Source organism: Dendrobium catenatum, unplaced genomic scaffold (genome assembly GCF_001605985.2).
Source record: "Dendrobium catenatum unplaced genomic scaffold, ASM160598v2 fragScaff_scaffold_1220, whole genome shotgun sequence".
Classification (NCBI taxonomy): Eukaryota; Viridiplantae; Streptophyta; class Magnoliopsida; order Asparagales; family Orchidaceae; genus Dendrobium; species Dendrobium catenatum.
This window is the reverse complement of record NW_021319682.1, coordinates 1,144,096-1,159,197: the sequence shown is the minus strand read 5'-3', so window position 1 is coordinate 1,159,197 and position 15,102 is coordinate 1,144,096. Positions and strand designations below refer to the sequence as shown.

The window sequence follows — 15,102 nt, the reverse complement described above, 5'->3', positions numbered from 1 at the left end:
ACAAGAAAAAGAAAATGTAGTGAAAAAAATGTCAGGATTTAATGTGGAAATACTTGAAATCTGAAAAAAAAAACTCGAGCCACACAACACAAAAAAATTTACAATGAAAATTTAGAGAATTTTTACATATCTCTTCCTTTCACACTCTCTCCTTATTCCATACACCATTCTCTACACATAATAAATAAAAAGACAAAAATAAAACTAACCAAGGGGCACAATACTTCAAGTTAATCCAGAGAAATGAGAAATAAAATGTCCAGCCCCACTAACAACAATGAGTCGCTAGGTTTGGAGTGCCACAAGACTACAATATATGTCTCTTGTCTTACTAACCAAGTAATTATGTCAAAAATTGGAGTGTTGTGATGTTTCTCTCTTTGTCTATCTCCAACCCGACTATACAGCAACATAGTGTTGTACGGGAAACCAAAAAAAATTGGGTAAGTAACACTAGAACACAAGCACAGTGTTAATTTTTTTCTTTAAAAAATTACAAGTTTTGTAGTGAGAAAGATGCAAGGATATTCTAACTTTTCAACACTCATCATTAGTTGTAATGTTCCTACTTGGTCAAATATAGGTCCACATCCAACAGTCGACACCTTTCAACGAAATTTGTTTGATAGGAATGAAATTAATTTATAACTTTATCACAAACTAAAACTTAAAAAAAAAAAAATCAGCAAGTTGGTAATATAAGAACATGCCAGAGCAAATGACATTTTTTTCCTTCTTTACAGGCCAAAACACTTATTTGATTTGTTCTTCTACCATCTAATCCGGCCTTATAATAATGAATTATATTATAAACTAAATTCCTAATAACCCCATTATGCGCAATAATCCACCTCTTATAAAGCCCCACCTCCACTTGGCTTACTTCTTTAAGTTATGCTAAGTAGAGCTTCAAAGTTCTATTATCATGGCGACATCTTCTTCTCTTCTCTTATATTATATTTTTCTCAATTTCTTCTTCTTTTTTCTTCTAATAGAAAAGATTGTTCTTGTATCAACGCAAAAGCTTGCTGGAGAACACCATGTCATTGACGTCAAGTCACTGTTACTGAGCAACTCCTGCTCCTTGCCTAATAAAAGTTTGTGAGCAATTTTAATAATTTTTAATACCCAATTGGAAACTTATTTTTTCATAAAATAATTAGAAAAATAAGAAATCATACAACAATTAAGCTCATTTGATAGATATCACAAGCTTAAATGTGATGCAATAGAAAAAAAAACTCAATACATACATTAATTAGTTGTTCTAATTGTGACAGGCACAAGCCCTTCCAAGTTCAACCTGGTCTACTTGCATGGACTATGCTCATCCTTGATGCACCAGGACAAACCATCACATGTGGAGCTCCTCCGTCAGGACCGAGCCCGAGTAGACTACATCCACCGCCGGGCATCCAATGCCACCGCCCACCTAAATCCTATTGGTGACTCTCTTTCTGTAAGAGTTCCAGCAATCATCGATTATTCTATTAGTCGCTATAGCTTTATCGTCAACATAGGCCTAGGCAATCCTACCAAGTTCTTCTCATTTACGCTTGACACCGCTAGCGATCTCACTTGGACCCAATGTGTCCCCTGCGTTAATTGTTATGACCAAAAAAACCCATTTTATGACCCAACCCAGTCCTTCAACTTCACCAACATCCCATGTAACTCTAATTATTGTACGGAACTCACTCGATTTGGTTGCTCCTCTACCTTCACCTGCCTCTACGAAGAAGAATATATCGACTATTCTAAAACTAACGGCTCCCTCCTTAAAGACACCTTGCACTTATCCAATGATATTATTTATGACTTCATCTTTGGCTGTGGACATAATAACACTGGAAATTTTGAACATGAAGATGGGGTATTAGGTCTTGGCCGGGGGCCTATTTCAATTATTAACCAAACACCTCAATTGTATAATAAAATATTCTCATATTGTCTACCATCAAGGCCAGATAGAATTGGATATCTCGAACTAGGTAGCTCAGTCCTTGGTGTGAAGTATACACCAATGCTAACATACCCAGAAATGCCATCCTACTACTTCCTCAATCTCACTGCCATTTCAATTGCGGGTGAAAAGCTCGCCCTTCCACCTACTATATTTAGTGGACCTGGAACTATGTTGGACTCTGGCACAATAATTAGCCACCTGCCACCCACTGCTTACTCTGCCCTCCGCAACATTTTTCGTAAAGAAATGAGCAATTACCCAATGGCGCCACCACTGTTCAATCTTGACACATGTTATAACTTCACTAACTACCCACAGGTGGTGGTGCCAGAGGTTTCGTTGATCTATGATGGTGAAGTGATAATAAACTTAAATTTCATCGGGATATTTATCATGTTCAGTGAATCCCAAGCATGCTTAGCCTTCGCTGAAAATGATGATGATACTGACTTTGTGATCATTGGTAATATGCAGCACCTCACGTTCAATATAGTCTATGATGTTGGGAACTTACAAATTGGCTTTGGGGCTAATGGTTGTAGCTAGTGATGGATAGACCAAGTTGATAGGGTTAAATGCAATGTATTGATGTAGCTAAAATGAATAGTTTCCATCATGCTGGTTATGAATTTGGGTTTTGTGTGACAATAAATGTAGTCTTGTAAAAAAGTTTAATTGTGTCCAAATTTTATGAAATAATTAAATATCAAATGAAGGAAACTATGTATGAGTTGATGAAAACCATTAGTATGTGCTTAATTTCTTTATAATTAAGGGAACATGATGACATTATTTTTTGGAGGTTATAATTTTGATTATTAGAGGTGAAATGTCATATTTCTTCCCAAATGAGCTTATACTTTAAAAGAATGAAAACTGCTTGTTGTGATGTTTTTTCTTCAGTGTCAGACCCTTACAAAGTCAAATCATTGCATTTTTTTCTTAGACTTGATCCTTTTGGTTCTCATTTCGGATTCAATTTTCTTTTTTGTTATGTTCTACAAGTGGATGAGTTTAAGGCTTGTGAGTTTTGCCAACACATTGGGCCATACAGCCTAACACAATAAAGCTTAGATGCAGCCAATCCCATATTCCTTAAATATGGGGACATTTGACTAAATTAGGCAAACTCACATTCCGATCAGTTACACAGCCTTTGAACACAAGACCTCTATTTGAAACTAAGGATACCAACCAATAGATAATTAAGAGTTGTGTAATGATCAGTTATGTGATTTACATTTTTATAATTTTGAAGATTTTTATTTTAAGTATTATGCCCCCACACAAAACAATTTCTACCTACACCACTATCTATATTCATCATGTATGTGTTTGTTTATCTATAATTATTATACAAGTCTCAAACCTATGTTCTTCCATAAAAAGAATAAGTTCTAATCTCTAGCTCATGCTCCAGTAAGTGGGGCCAAAGGCATTGACATTGAAGCCCTTTCCAAAGTGTCTTAAATAAATTTTAGACTTCATTTGATTGGTGATAAAATTTGATATGTTACAAACACATTAAACCTCTATAGTAAAATAAAAGGGCAAATTAAGGGGGCATGAGTACACTATACACACTTTAATTACTTTTTTAAGTTTTTATATTTTATATAAATTAAATTATATAAATAGAATTTTTGTATAAAAAAACTAATTTAGGAACCCTCTAAAGTTTTAGAACTTAAAATTGTAAATAACTACTGAAGAACTATTGATAAATTTTTTAAAATAATTAATTTTTGTTTCCAATTAAAAAAATTACTACTCTTCCACTATCAAAGAGAAACTCTATATCACCAATAAGCTCTCTACGACATTCATTTAGAGCACCAGTATTATACCATAGCACTTATTTTGTTCTTCAACATTGTTTTTGCCAGGTCGCTTGTCCTAGATGAGAAAAGATGAGGGTTGCGTTAGGTAGTCAAAAACCAGCATAAAACTTGTCGAATAATCATGACATGAATCATTTAAATGGAAAAAAAGGATTCATCTAGACAACCCCACGTAGTGGGACAAAGGCTTGATGATGTTGTTGTTATTGTTGTACTGATTTTGTTCTTCGATGGTCATTTTGTCATTGAAGACTACTAGGACTAGGATCGTATCGTTAAGATCTTCTTTTAGTACATAGAGGTTGAACCAAATAATTAAGTGAGGTATGTCTCTTATAGGTTGAGAGATGGTAGTAGTGCTTTGTGGGCACAATTTTTGCAAATGAGACACAGAGAAGGGAAATGATGGATATGGAATTGGTATAACAAGAAATAGCTTTTGAGGGCTCATTTTCTTCCCAATAATTTTGAGCAAATACTTTACCTGAAATATCAGCATTTGTGCAAGGGGCTTGTTCTAGATGTGAATATACAGAAGAATTCTATAGGTTGAGTGCAGGGAACAATCTCAATGACTCCCATATTCAAATCTTTGTATGATATTTTGGCAGCCTAAATGATATATTATACGATAAATTGGAGCTATCTTAGGTTATTAATTTTGCATTGTGAGCCTAAATGCAACTCAGTCAGTATTCAAATTTGCACTCAACTCATCACCAGTTCGTTGAACTAGCTGTGGAAGGAATAAGTCCAATAAACACTAACTAAAATTCCTGTAGCTCTATCAGAACCAAATCACCCAAAAATCTCAACTGCGATTAATATGGATACTAACATGAATGCAAAACTTAGAGCACAAACCTATTAATTGATATGCTATTTGATACTTCATGACATGTCAAATATGTTTATTTTTGTTTACATGCTTTGATTTTAGGCTTTGAAAGTGTATATTTCCCAATGCTACCACTCAATGTAACATTTCTTAAAGCTAGATGATCATATACCTTACTTGAAGTGGTGGCCAAAGTTGCTAATACACATAGTAATCCAATAACATTTATAATAATTGATTTAGAAATAATGAATCATGGATGTAATTTATGATTAGATTAAGATAATAAAAAATCTTGATAAAAATTTTGTTTTATTTCATATCAACATAATCATATAATATATGCCTTATGTAGAGTATTTCTATGATAATCATGGAGCTAATATTTTTATTTTATGATAAATATCACTTGGCCTCAAAAACTTATAATAAGCTTTCATGATATATGTTTTGTATATCTAATATACTTTTTGAGAGAGTGGAAAGCCGATGGGAAGTTCCCTCTATTCTATTAAGTAACATTTTTACTATTATATGGAGAAAATATATTTTATCTATTTATATGTATGTCTTCATTGCTCATTTGTGATATGTATACTAGAATCAGTGCAAGAAAATGTTGGAAAATCTTAAACTGAAATGCAATGCAGCAAAGTAAAATATTGGAGGAGCTACAGAAAATGGGGGGCAGTTTTGTGGAAAGAAGCCAACAACGATGAAGGTGAATGATGATATAGATTTTTACTAGCCTACATGTGTTTGCAAATTTTATGTTGAGTTTTTATTGTATAAGAACTGGACATTTATTATAGAAGTATTTGAACATTTTTTTTAATTGAATGTATAGTTACTTTAGAATTAATATTCTTGTGCAATGTTGAAATGTTATTGTAGAAATGTTGAAATGAATTATTTTTATTGATTGTGATTGTACGAATGTTATGTTGTACAATATTTGAGGCAAGGTGAATTTTTTTTCTATGGTGTAGGTTTTCGATGTATTTTCAGCTAGAAAACCATAAAAAAATATGATATCAAGAGTTTGGTGATCTATATCTTGCAAACATTATCCTCTAATATTACCAACAGAATTCTAAAAGCAGCTTCTGCCAGAATATTTGGCGATAGGTACCGTCCAAATTTTTGGCGGTTAGTCATCGAACCAATTGAACAGATATTACAAGTGAAATTATGATGGATATTTCTATTACCCATTCCATAGGAAAAATTTGTCAGAATTACCAATAGAATATTTGTAGGTAATTTGGATAAAAATGTAGCATTTTTCATTGTTAAAATTTGTTAGAATTACCATGATTATGTCAAAAATTTGCTAGTACTTCATCAAAAAAATTTCTTGCAAAAAGTTTCCATAGCATGCTTCTTTCCAATGTGCATTTCACTGGAAAAAGGAAATCTGCAGAAAAGAAGTTTGTTTGGTGGATTCAGGACATTTTTCAGTGGTAAATGGCTGCTAGAAATATGCATTTTTCCTTTAGTGAAAGATATTATTTTGTCCTGAACTAGCATCAAGAGGCTACTTGACATCTCCAACAGAGAAAATAGAAGAAACCATGAAATTTAGATCACCCTCCTCACTCATCTTAGTATTTTCAACAATAACATCAACAGCTCGAATGATGAAAGTTAATCTACATAATAACATTTTTATCATTTTGAAGGACATTCATTAAAAAAAAATTTCACTTGAATGAAAAAATTGAACACATGATTCCTCATAGATACTTAAGCTTGTATTTCCAAGATCAGTTTGACAATATCCACCCTAAAGATGAAGGGAATCATAAGAGCTTGGAATGAAGTCAACAGTGTTGTGATAACTATTATGAGATAATAACTATTGTTTATCATTTCTCTAGTTTTAGAAGAAACATCAAAAGATACTCAAATTATATTTGATAACACTGAATTTGAAATAATATGCTACACAAATTATGATCCTCTCATCATCTTAGATTGAATAGAAGATCTTCCCACTTTTAACATTAATGTTCTAATCAACAAATATAATTATGTGGACATAATAACCCCCTTTATCAATCTTCGTATGTCTTGAGAAGACCAGTGTTAAGCTTCATTTTCATCTATATTATATAGATAATTCTGAAGGTCAATCTACATTAACTCTCACCATGATCACCCTATTAGTCACCTTATACGAACCATTTATACAATCAATGCATAATTAATGTTAGTGGATGATTGGCAATCTACATAGCAATTTTCAATCATCTAGTGATGTCCATATTCATGAAAATTTTATCTATTTTCCAATTAAATTTTAAACTCTCTCCATTATGAGGTATATAAGAAACCATCAACTCAATAAAGCAATGCGGCCACCTTTAGGAAGATAGTAAACATGTGCCCAAAACTCAAAGCCACTCCTAGCTAGCAGAAGGTAGAGGAGAAATAAATTGTAAAGAAGGGCAAGAAGAAATTCCAAAGAGCTTTCTGGGCGGACTTGTTGACATCATTTTTATATGAGGTCACTTTTAACTCCTCCCTTAATTTTAGATCCTATGATTTTCCTAGCTCCTAGCCCTTAGGCCCAATCCAGATCTTATCTCAATCCAAACCTAGAATTTTAGGCTAAAGACTTAGGTCCTAAAGCCCTTTCTGGGTGATTTTTCCATCGTCTTGAAACCCAGTCAATTGGCATCTAATTTAGGGTCTGTCAATTTAATATTGATGTGACATGTCTCTAGTATCAACCCTCTAAATGTGAGCTCATTTGGAGGACTCTAACCCCATAAACTTAATCCAACTCCAAAGGTTGCAAAACTTTCAAATATTTATAATCAATGCCACTGGATCCTTTCACCTAGTGAAATTTGACTTTGGAGCTCCCTCCAAACCCTTTGATCACCTCTAATACCTTCATATTGATTTGTTGAACAATAGTCTACACCTTTCCATACTCAATTTGACCCAGAGTTGACTCACAGCTAAAATGAACAAAATGCCCTTCAATGGGATTTTTGGACTTTTGGCCTAAATTTAATTTGATTTTACAATCAATCTTTGAAATCTTCCTCAAATGTTTTCAAATGACATTTGAAACCCTTTGAACTCAATTCCAATAATGGGTCAACTTTGTTGACCAAGTTAACCCATTTTGACCTTAAGGCCTCTTAAGGGTCGAAATGACCATTTTGATCTAATTGATCTCTCCACACTTTGACACCCCATTCATTAGTTCCATGGGATAAAATCAAATTCAATGCACCTAATTCTTGGTCTTAGGTTAACTTGGTTGACCAAGTCAACCATGTTTGATAAAATGACCCATACACTCTTCCTTCCATCCATATCTTTGGACCATGACCATTTCAATCCCATTTGAACACAAAGGGAGGCCCCTTGGACTCCCAAGAAACTTTTCTTGGAGACCCAAGCCTTGGGATCACTTTTAGATCAACCAAGTTAGCCTTTTGGCTTGACCCAAGTGATCAAAGAGGCACCCCCTTTGGACCATTTCTCAACCTTGATTAAATTGAATCCAAAACATGGTGCCATTGGGTCCTCCTTAACTCAATGCACCTCCCTTGACCAACCCAGCCTTTGGGTCCCCTTGGGTCAAGAGTTAGGCTAACCCAAAGTGGCCAAAACCACTTGGGATTGAGCCAATTCCTATCTTAAGTCAAATTGAACTTGATCAACACCTCTATTAGGTGGCCCTAGGTCTAATACACTTCCTATAGCATACCCATGCCTTGGGTTGACTTGTGTCAAATCTTAGGCTAGCTCAAAGTAGCCAAAATCAAATAGACTAGAGCCATTTTAGAACCTAGATCAAATTGAACCCAATTGCCACTTGCATTGGGTGGACTAGACCCAGATCCACCTCCCACATAAACCCCAGGGTCTGGCCTAGCCTGGGTAGAGCCCAAATCGACCCGAACCGAGCAGATTTGGATAACCCCGGGCCATCTTTGAACCTAGATCAAATTTAACCCAATTATCACTGGCATTGGGTGGACCAGATCCAGACCTGTCTCCCATATCAAGCCCAGGGTCTGGTCTGACCTGGGTCGAGCCCAATTCAACCCAAAATGAACAGGCTTGAGTCCAACCAAGCCACCCGATCGAATTAAACCTACCCAGGCCCAATTGAGCTCACCATCGACTCCAACAAGTCCCTATCTTCCCTTCTAAGTCAACCCGACCAAAACCCCGACCGGCGACGGTCGGAACCAATAGAGAATGAGCTCTGGTGGTCCCCCTAGTCGATCCTGACCCAAAGCCTTCCAAAGGCTGTGGCTCACCATATGGTGGGGGGATGGATGATAGACCCGTCTAAGATCTCATGGTTTTATAATATCAGATCATTTTGGTACCCAGTCTACTTATTTAGAGGTAGAGGAGGTAGTTAGCCCAATCTGATAGAAGGATGCTTGTCAAAAGCTATGGGTTACATTGTTCAAGTGTGCCTTGTAGACTTGGGATGAATATTTGCCTATCAAGACAAATTAGAATATACATTAGCTAATAAAGGGCTTTATTCTCTATCGATCACATCATATTGATTCGTATCTCAAGGATTTAGAGCCATTGTGAAGCATATAAGCTTTGTCTATGATCATATTTTAGTGGTTTCATTTGCTAAAAAACCACCTGGTTTAGAGGGCTCCAATCATAACTGTATATATGCGATGCCATTTAGCTATAAAACTATTAGTTAGAGGACACGTGACACATCCTTATTGATAAGAGACTATTTTAAAATGAATCCTAGTAATATTCTTAACCAAATATTAGCTCTTTCTAAGCTGAGGTGATTTTAAGATTTAACCACCTCAATAAATTATTGTAGAGGGTGGATGAGTTTATCTTCAAGTGTTTAATGGTTAATTTAAGTTTTAAATATTTTGGATTTTGGAATTTCATAAAATTTTTGTTGGTATTTGAGTGGAATTAAACATTTAGAATTAACTCCTCTAGTTAAAATCTATGTTCAACACGACCATCATCAAGTTTTTAATGGGCAATTATATTTTATGGATTGAACCTTATTAACTCTATTAACTTGCTGATAGAGGATTGAGTTCTCTGTAAGCTTTAAGCCTTTATTGGTGAATTTTAATAGTTATATGCCTTGATGGCTTAATATAACCATATAGAACAAAATATTTTAGTCAATACCATGATGATAAATTCATTCTTTGGTTAAAGTCATGTCGACATCAATCCTCAGATGGCACGTGCATAAATACAAAATGATAGTCGGCACCCATGTAGGTGTTTAGGGGTTATTTTTGTAATTATCAATTGAACCTTTTAAATTCTATCTGATTACTAACAAAGGATCAGTTTCATTGTCAGCTTGATGCATTTGTTGGTAAATTTTCTTTATTATAATGTTTGAAGGTCTATTATGAATGTATTAAATAAATAACTCAGTTGATGTCATGGTCGTATATCTGTTTAACGGTTTAAGCTGTGTTGACTCCTAGTTTATCATATAGATTGATTGGGCTCAAACTTAAGTTCATTTTTTTACCCATGCAACATCCTCTACTATCATGTGTGTAAATACAGCATGATCACCAAGGCCCGTGTAGGTATTTATGGGGCATGTTTGTAATTATATATTAAACTTTATTATCTTTGTCTAATTGCTAATAAAGTATCATGTTTAAACTTGGGTTTATCATTTGTCCCACATAACATCCTTGCTTAGAGAGTTGCTACTTAGCTTTGCATGTTTTATATTCTTGTAACTTGTATGTTTTGATGATTCCAAATAATATTGCTTTAATTATTATTTTCTAATAACACATTCTGGAAGAGTTGTTTTTCCTCTTGTCTGTACTGATATTTCAGGAAAATCATACTCCAGATTGTTGAAGACTTCAAATCAAGATCTGCTTAGAATGTTTCGTAAAATTGGAGTCTATATTTTTATTTTATTTGAGTCTAAGAGAGTGTGATTGTAAATTGAGTAACTTAGCACACACACACTAGGGAAGAGTTAAAATTCATAATTTTTAAAATTGATCGTACATTACAAACCATGTTTGTACGAGATGATCTGGTCAGTTATACTCTCGAACGAGCAATGGAATGAATAGAGAGGGCAAATTTTTTTTCTAAATATAGTTCATCTAGACAAAATTTATGGTTCATCCCAGGATGATGCTCTATGGATGCACTCGTTCAAATGATGTTTATCATTCATCCCAGGATGATGCACTCTGGATGCATTTGTCTAGATGATATTTATCGTTCGTCCTAGGATAATGGGCTCTGGACGCATTCGTTCAAATGATATTTATCATTCGTCCCAGGATGATAGTCACTGGATGCATTCATCCATATGATATTTATCGTGGGTTCTGGATGCGTTCATTCAAATAATATTTATTGTTCTTCCCAGGACTATGCTCTCTGGATGCGTTCGTCTAGACAATTTGTATGGTTCGTCTCAGGATGATAGGCTCTGGATTTACCAAAATGAATTAATCATCTAAAAAATATTTATGGTTCGTCCCAGGATGATTTTCCCTGTTATGGAAACTTTAAATTTGTCCTGCTTTTTCATACCAAGGAACTTTGAGAATAACTGTTCGTACCGAACGAACCATATTCATAAGGTGCGATGTTCGGGTACGAAGGCAGTTCATACCAGTTCACAAGAAGTTCGTACATAACAATTTTTACGGGATGATCGTGGACAGTCATAAATTGAAAAATACAATTTTTGGATGGTTTTTTTATGTCTTTTTTATAAAAGGTCCAAGTTAGACGATCTTAAAATCTTTTTCTCATTTGGTCTTCATGCATACTGAAGGGAAATTAAAGGAGAAAGTGAGAGAGAGTGTTTGAAGGAGAGTTCTTACTACTAGAGTGTGAAGGGTTCACTTGGTTACTCAAAGGTAAGGATCTCTATTTATAATTTTTGATTACTTCACCCTTTTTTTTTGTCCTTCAAGATTTCTCGTTGAGAAGATCTTTCAAGAAGATCTGGTTCTCTGCTGACACTCGAGGAGTGTGAACAGTCGATGGTTCTCTGTCTACACTTGAAGAGTGTGAACATCGGAAGGTTCTCTACCTACACTTGGAGGGTGTAAACTTGGAGGGTGTAAAAGGATGATGGTACACTGCCTACACTTGGAGGGTGTAAAAGGATGAGAGTTCTCTGCTACACCAAGTAGTGGTGAAAGGGAGTTTTTGTGGAGGCTTCTTCGCCTTGCTTTGGGAGCAAAAGGAGAGACACTAGTGGTAAAAGTGTGATACTTGACGTGAGTGGATGCAAGTCGTGTTTGACCGAACCACTATAAATCTTATGTCTTTTATTTTCCACAGCTTTTTTATTTTTCTTCTTTTATTTTTATATGTGGTTGAAAAATTGTTTTAAAAAAAAAAAATTATTTAACAAGAGGAGAATTTTTTTAATTACCAATTTACCCCACCCTCTTGGTTAGCTGTTGGGACATAAGCTTAGGTCTAACAACCTAATTCATAATTAACAAGTTTCAATAAGTAGTATCAGAGCATTGTTTCAAAACCAAAAGTTTAAACTACATTTTAATTAACGACCATGGCTACATTCAAAAACTGAAACACACCTGAAGGATATTCGATCACTAGACTCCTTTGTTTGATAATATCCCTTTCTATTTTTGGAAAACACGCATGTCTACATTTTTACAGTCACTTGATTATCGCATGTGGATCTTAGTACAAGAAGGGTATACAAAACCAACTAGACTAGTTGATGGCATTAGAGTAGAAACACCTTTTGCGGATTGGACTGTAAAAGAATGTGACTTAGCATAACTTAATGCTAAATATTTAAATAGTTTCTTTTATGCACTTTAATAAGAAGAATAAATGCTCGTTTCCACTTGTAAGAGTGGAAACAATATATGGGATAGACTCTGTATAACTTATGAAGGGACTAATGAAGTTAAATAGTATAGATTAAACATCTTATTACATCACTATGAATTATTTTGTATAAAAATAAATGAATCAATTTTTGACATGTACACAAGATTCACTCATATATAGTAACTTATTTGCATGCACTACTTAGGGAATTAACTAATGCTGAAATGGTAAATAAAATTCTTTGTTATTTGCCTACTGCTTATAATGCAAAAATTATTACTATATCAGAGTCTAAAGATTTAAATGCATATTATATTGATAATCTTCTTGGATAAATAATTGCTTACAAGCTAAAAGTGAGTCAAATAAAGATTGATGCAGGTGAACCACGAAGGGATAAGAACATAGCACTGAAAGTGGAGGAGTCGGAGAGTGATCTATAACAACCTGAGGATGAAGACGACATCGTGCTGATGACTAGAGAATTCAGAAGATTTTCGAAGAGGAAGCAAAAGAGATGCCAGCAATGGAATCGAGTAAGTTTAATAGGAATCTTAAGGTTTCAAATGATGTTATTTTCTATGAGTGCAGGAAACCTGGACACACTAAGTTAGACTGCCCAAAACTCAAAGCCACTCCTAGCTAGCAGAATGTAGAGGAGAAATAAATTGAAAAGAAGGGCAAGAAGAAATTCCAAAGAGCTTTCTGGGCGGACTTGTTGACATCATTTTTATATGAGCTCACTTTTAACTCCTCCCTTAGTTTTAGATCCTACGATTTTCCTAGCTCCTAGCCCTTAGGCCCAGTCCAGATCTTATCTCAATCCAAACCCAGAATTTTAGGCTAAAGACTTTGGTCCTAAAGCCCTTTCTGGGTGATTTTTCCATCGCCTTGAAACCCAGTCAATTGGCATCTAATTTAGGGTCTGTCAATTGAATATTGATGTGACATGTCTATAGTATCAACCCTCTAAATGTGAGCTCATTTGGAGGACTCTAACCCCATAAACTTAATCCAACTCCAAAGGTTGCAAAACCTTCAAATATTTACAATCAATGCCACTGGATCCTTTCACCTAGTGAAATTTGACTTTGGAGCTCCATCCAAACCCTTTGATCACCTCTAATACCTTGATATTGATTTGTTGAACAATAGTCTACACCTTTCCATACTCAATTTGACCCAGAGTTGACTCAGAGCTAAAATGACCAAAATGCCCTTCAATGGGATTTTTGGACTTTTGGCCTAAATTTAGTTTGATTTTACAATCAGTCTTTGAAATCTTCCTCAAATGTTTTCAAATGACATTTGAAACCCTTTGGACTCAATTCCAACAATGGGTCAACTTGGTTGACCAAGTTAACCCATTTTTACCTTAAGGCCTCTTAAGGGTCGAAATGACCATTTTGATCTAATTGATCTCTCCACACTTTGACACCCCATTCATTAGTTCCATGGGATAAAATCAAATTCAATGGACCTAATTCTTTGTCTTAGGTTAACTTGGTTGACCAAGTCAACCAAGTTTGACCAAATGACCCATACACTCTTCCTTCCATCCATATCTTTGGACCATGACCATTTCAATCCCTTTTGAACTCAAAGGGAGGCTCCTTGGACTCCCAAGAAACTTCTCTTGGAGACCCAAGCCTTGGGCTCACTTGGGTTAGCCTTTTGGCTTGACCCAAGTGATCAAAGAGACGCCCCCTTTGGACCATTTCTCAACCTTGATTAAATTGAATCCAAACCATGGTGCCATTGGGTCCTCCTTAACTCAATGCACCTACCTTGACCAACCCAGCCTTTGGGTCCCCTTGGGTCAAGAGTTAGGCTAACCCAAAGTGGCCAAAACCACTTGGGATTGAGACAATTCCTATCTTAAGTCAAATTGAACTTGATCAACACCTCTATTAGGTGGCCCTAGGTCTAATACACTTCCTATAGCCAACCCATGCCTTGGGTTGACTTGTGTCAAATCTTAGGCTAGCTCAAAGTAGCCAAAATCAAATAGACTCGAGCCATTTTAGAACCTAGATCAAATTGAACCCAATTTCCACTTGCATTGGGTGGACTAGACCCAGATCCACCTCCCACATCAACCCCAGGGTCTGACCTAGCCTGGGTAGAGCCCAAATCGACCCGAACCGAGCAGATTTGGATAACCCCGAGCCATGATTGAACCTAGATCAAATTTAACCCAATTATCACTGGCATTGGGTGGACCAGACCCAGACCTGTCTCCCATTTCAAGCCCAGGGTCTGGTCTGACTTGGTTCGAGCCCAATTCAACCCAAAATGAGCAGGCTTGAGTCCAACCAAGCCACCCGATTGAATTAAACCTACCCAGGCCCAATTGAGCTCATCATCGACTCCAACAAGTCCCTATCTTCCCTTATAGGTCAACCCGACCAAAACCCCGACCGGCGACGGTCGGAACCAATAGAGAACGAGCTCCGTTGGTCCCCCCTAGCCGATCCTGACCCAAAGCCTTCCAAAGGCTGTGGCTCATCGGCTGGAAGCTCATGAGCTCTCTAGGATGATGTCCCCTTCCACCTAGCATCAATCCGAGGTCCCTTCCGGTCAATCCCAGCAGTCCAAGC

General features: G+C 35.8%; 1 protein-coding gene across 1 annotated transcript; it reads left to right on the top strand.

The window, feature by feature from the left end:
* Positions 1 to 1,336: 1,336 nt before the first annotated feature.
* Positions 1,337 to 2,512, top strand: LOC110094791 (aspartyl protease family protein At5g10770-like). The gene has a single exon (XM_020820117.2). The coding sequence runs from the start codon at positions 1,337 to 1,339 to the stop codon at positions 2,510 to 2,512; it is 1,176 nt and encodes a 391-aa protein (XP_020675776.2).
* The last annotated feature ends 12,590 nt before the right edge of the window (positions 2,513 to 15,102 follow it).

Excerpts from the sequence above, each read along its gene's own strand:
- LOC110094791 (XM_020820117.2), top strand. The coding sequence starts at position 1,337 with ATGCACCAGGACAAACCATCACATGTGGAGCTCCTCCGTCAGGACCGA.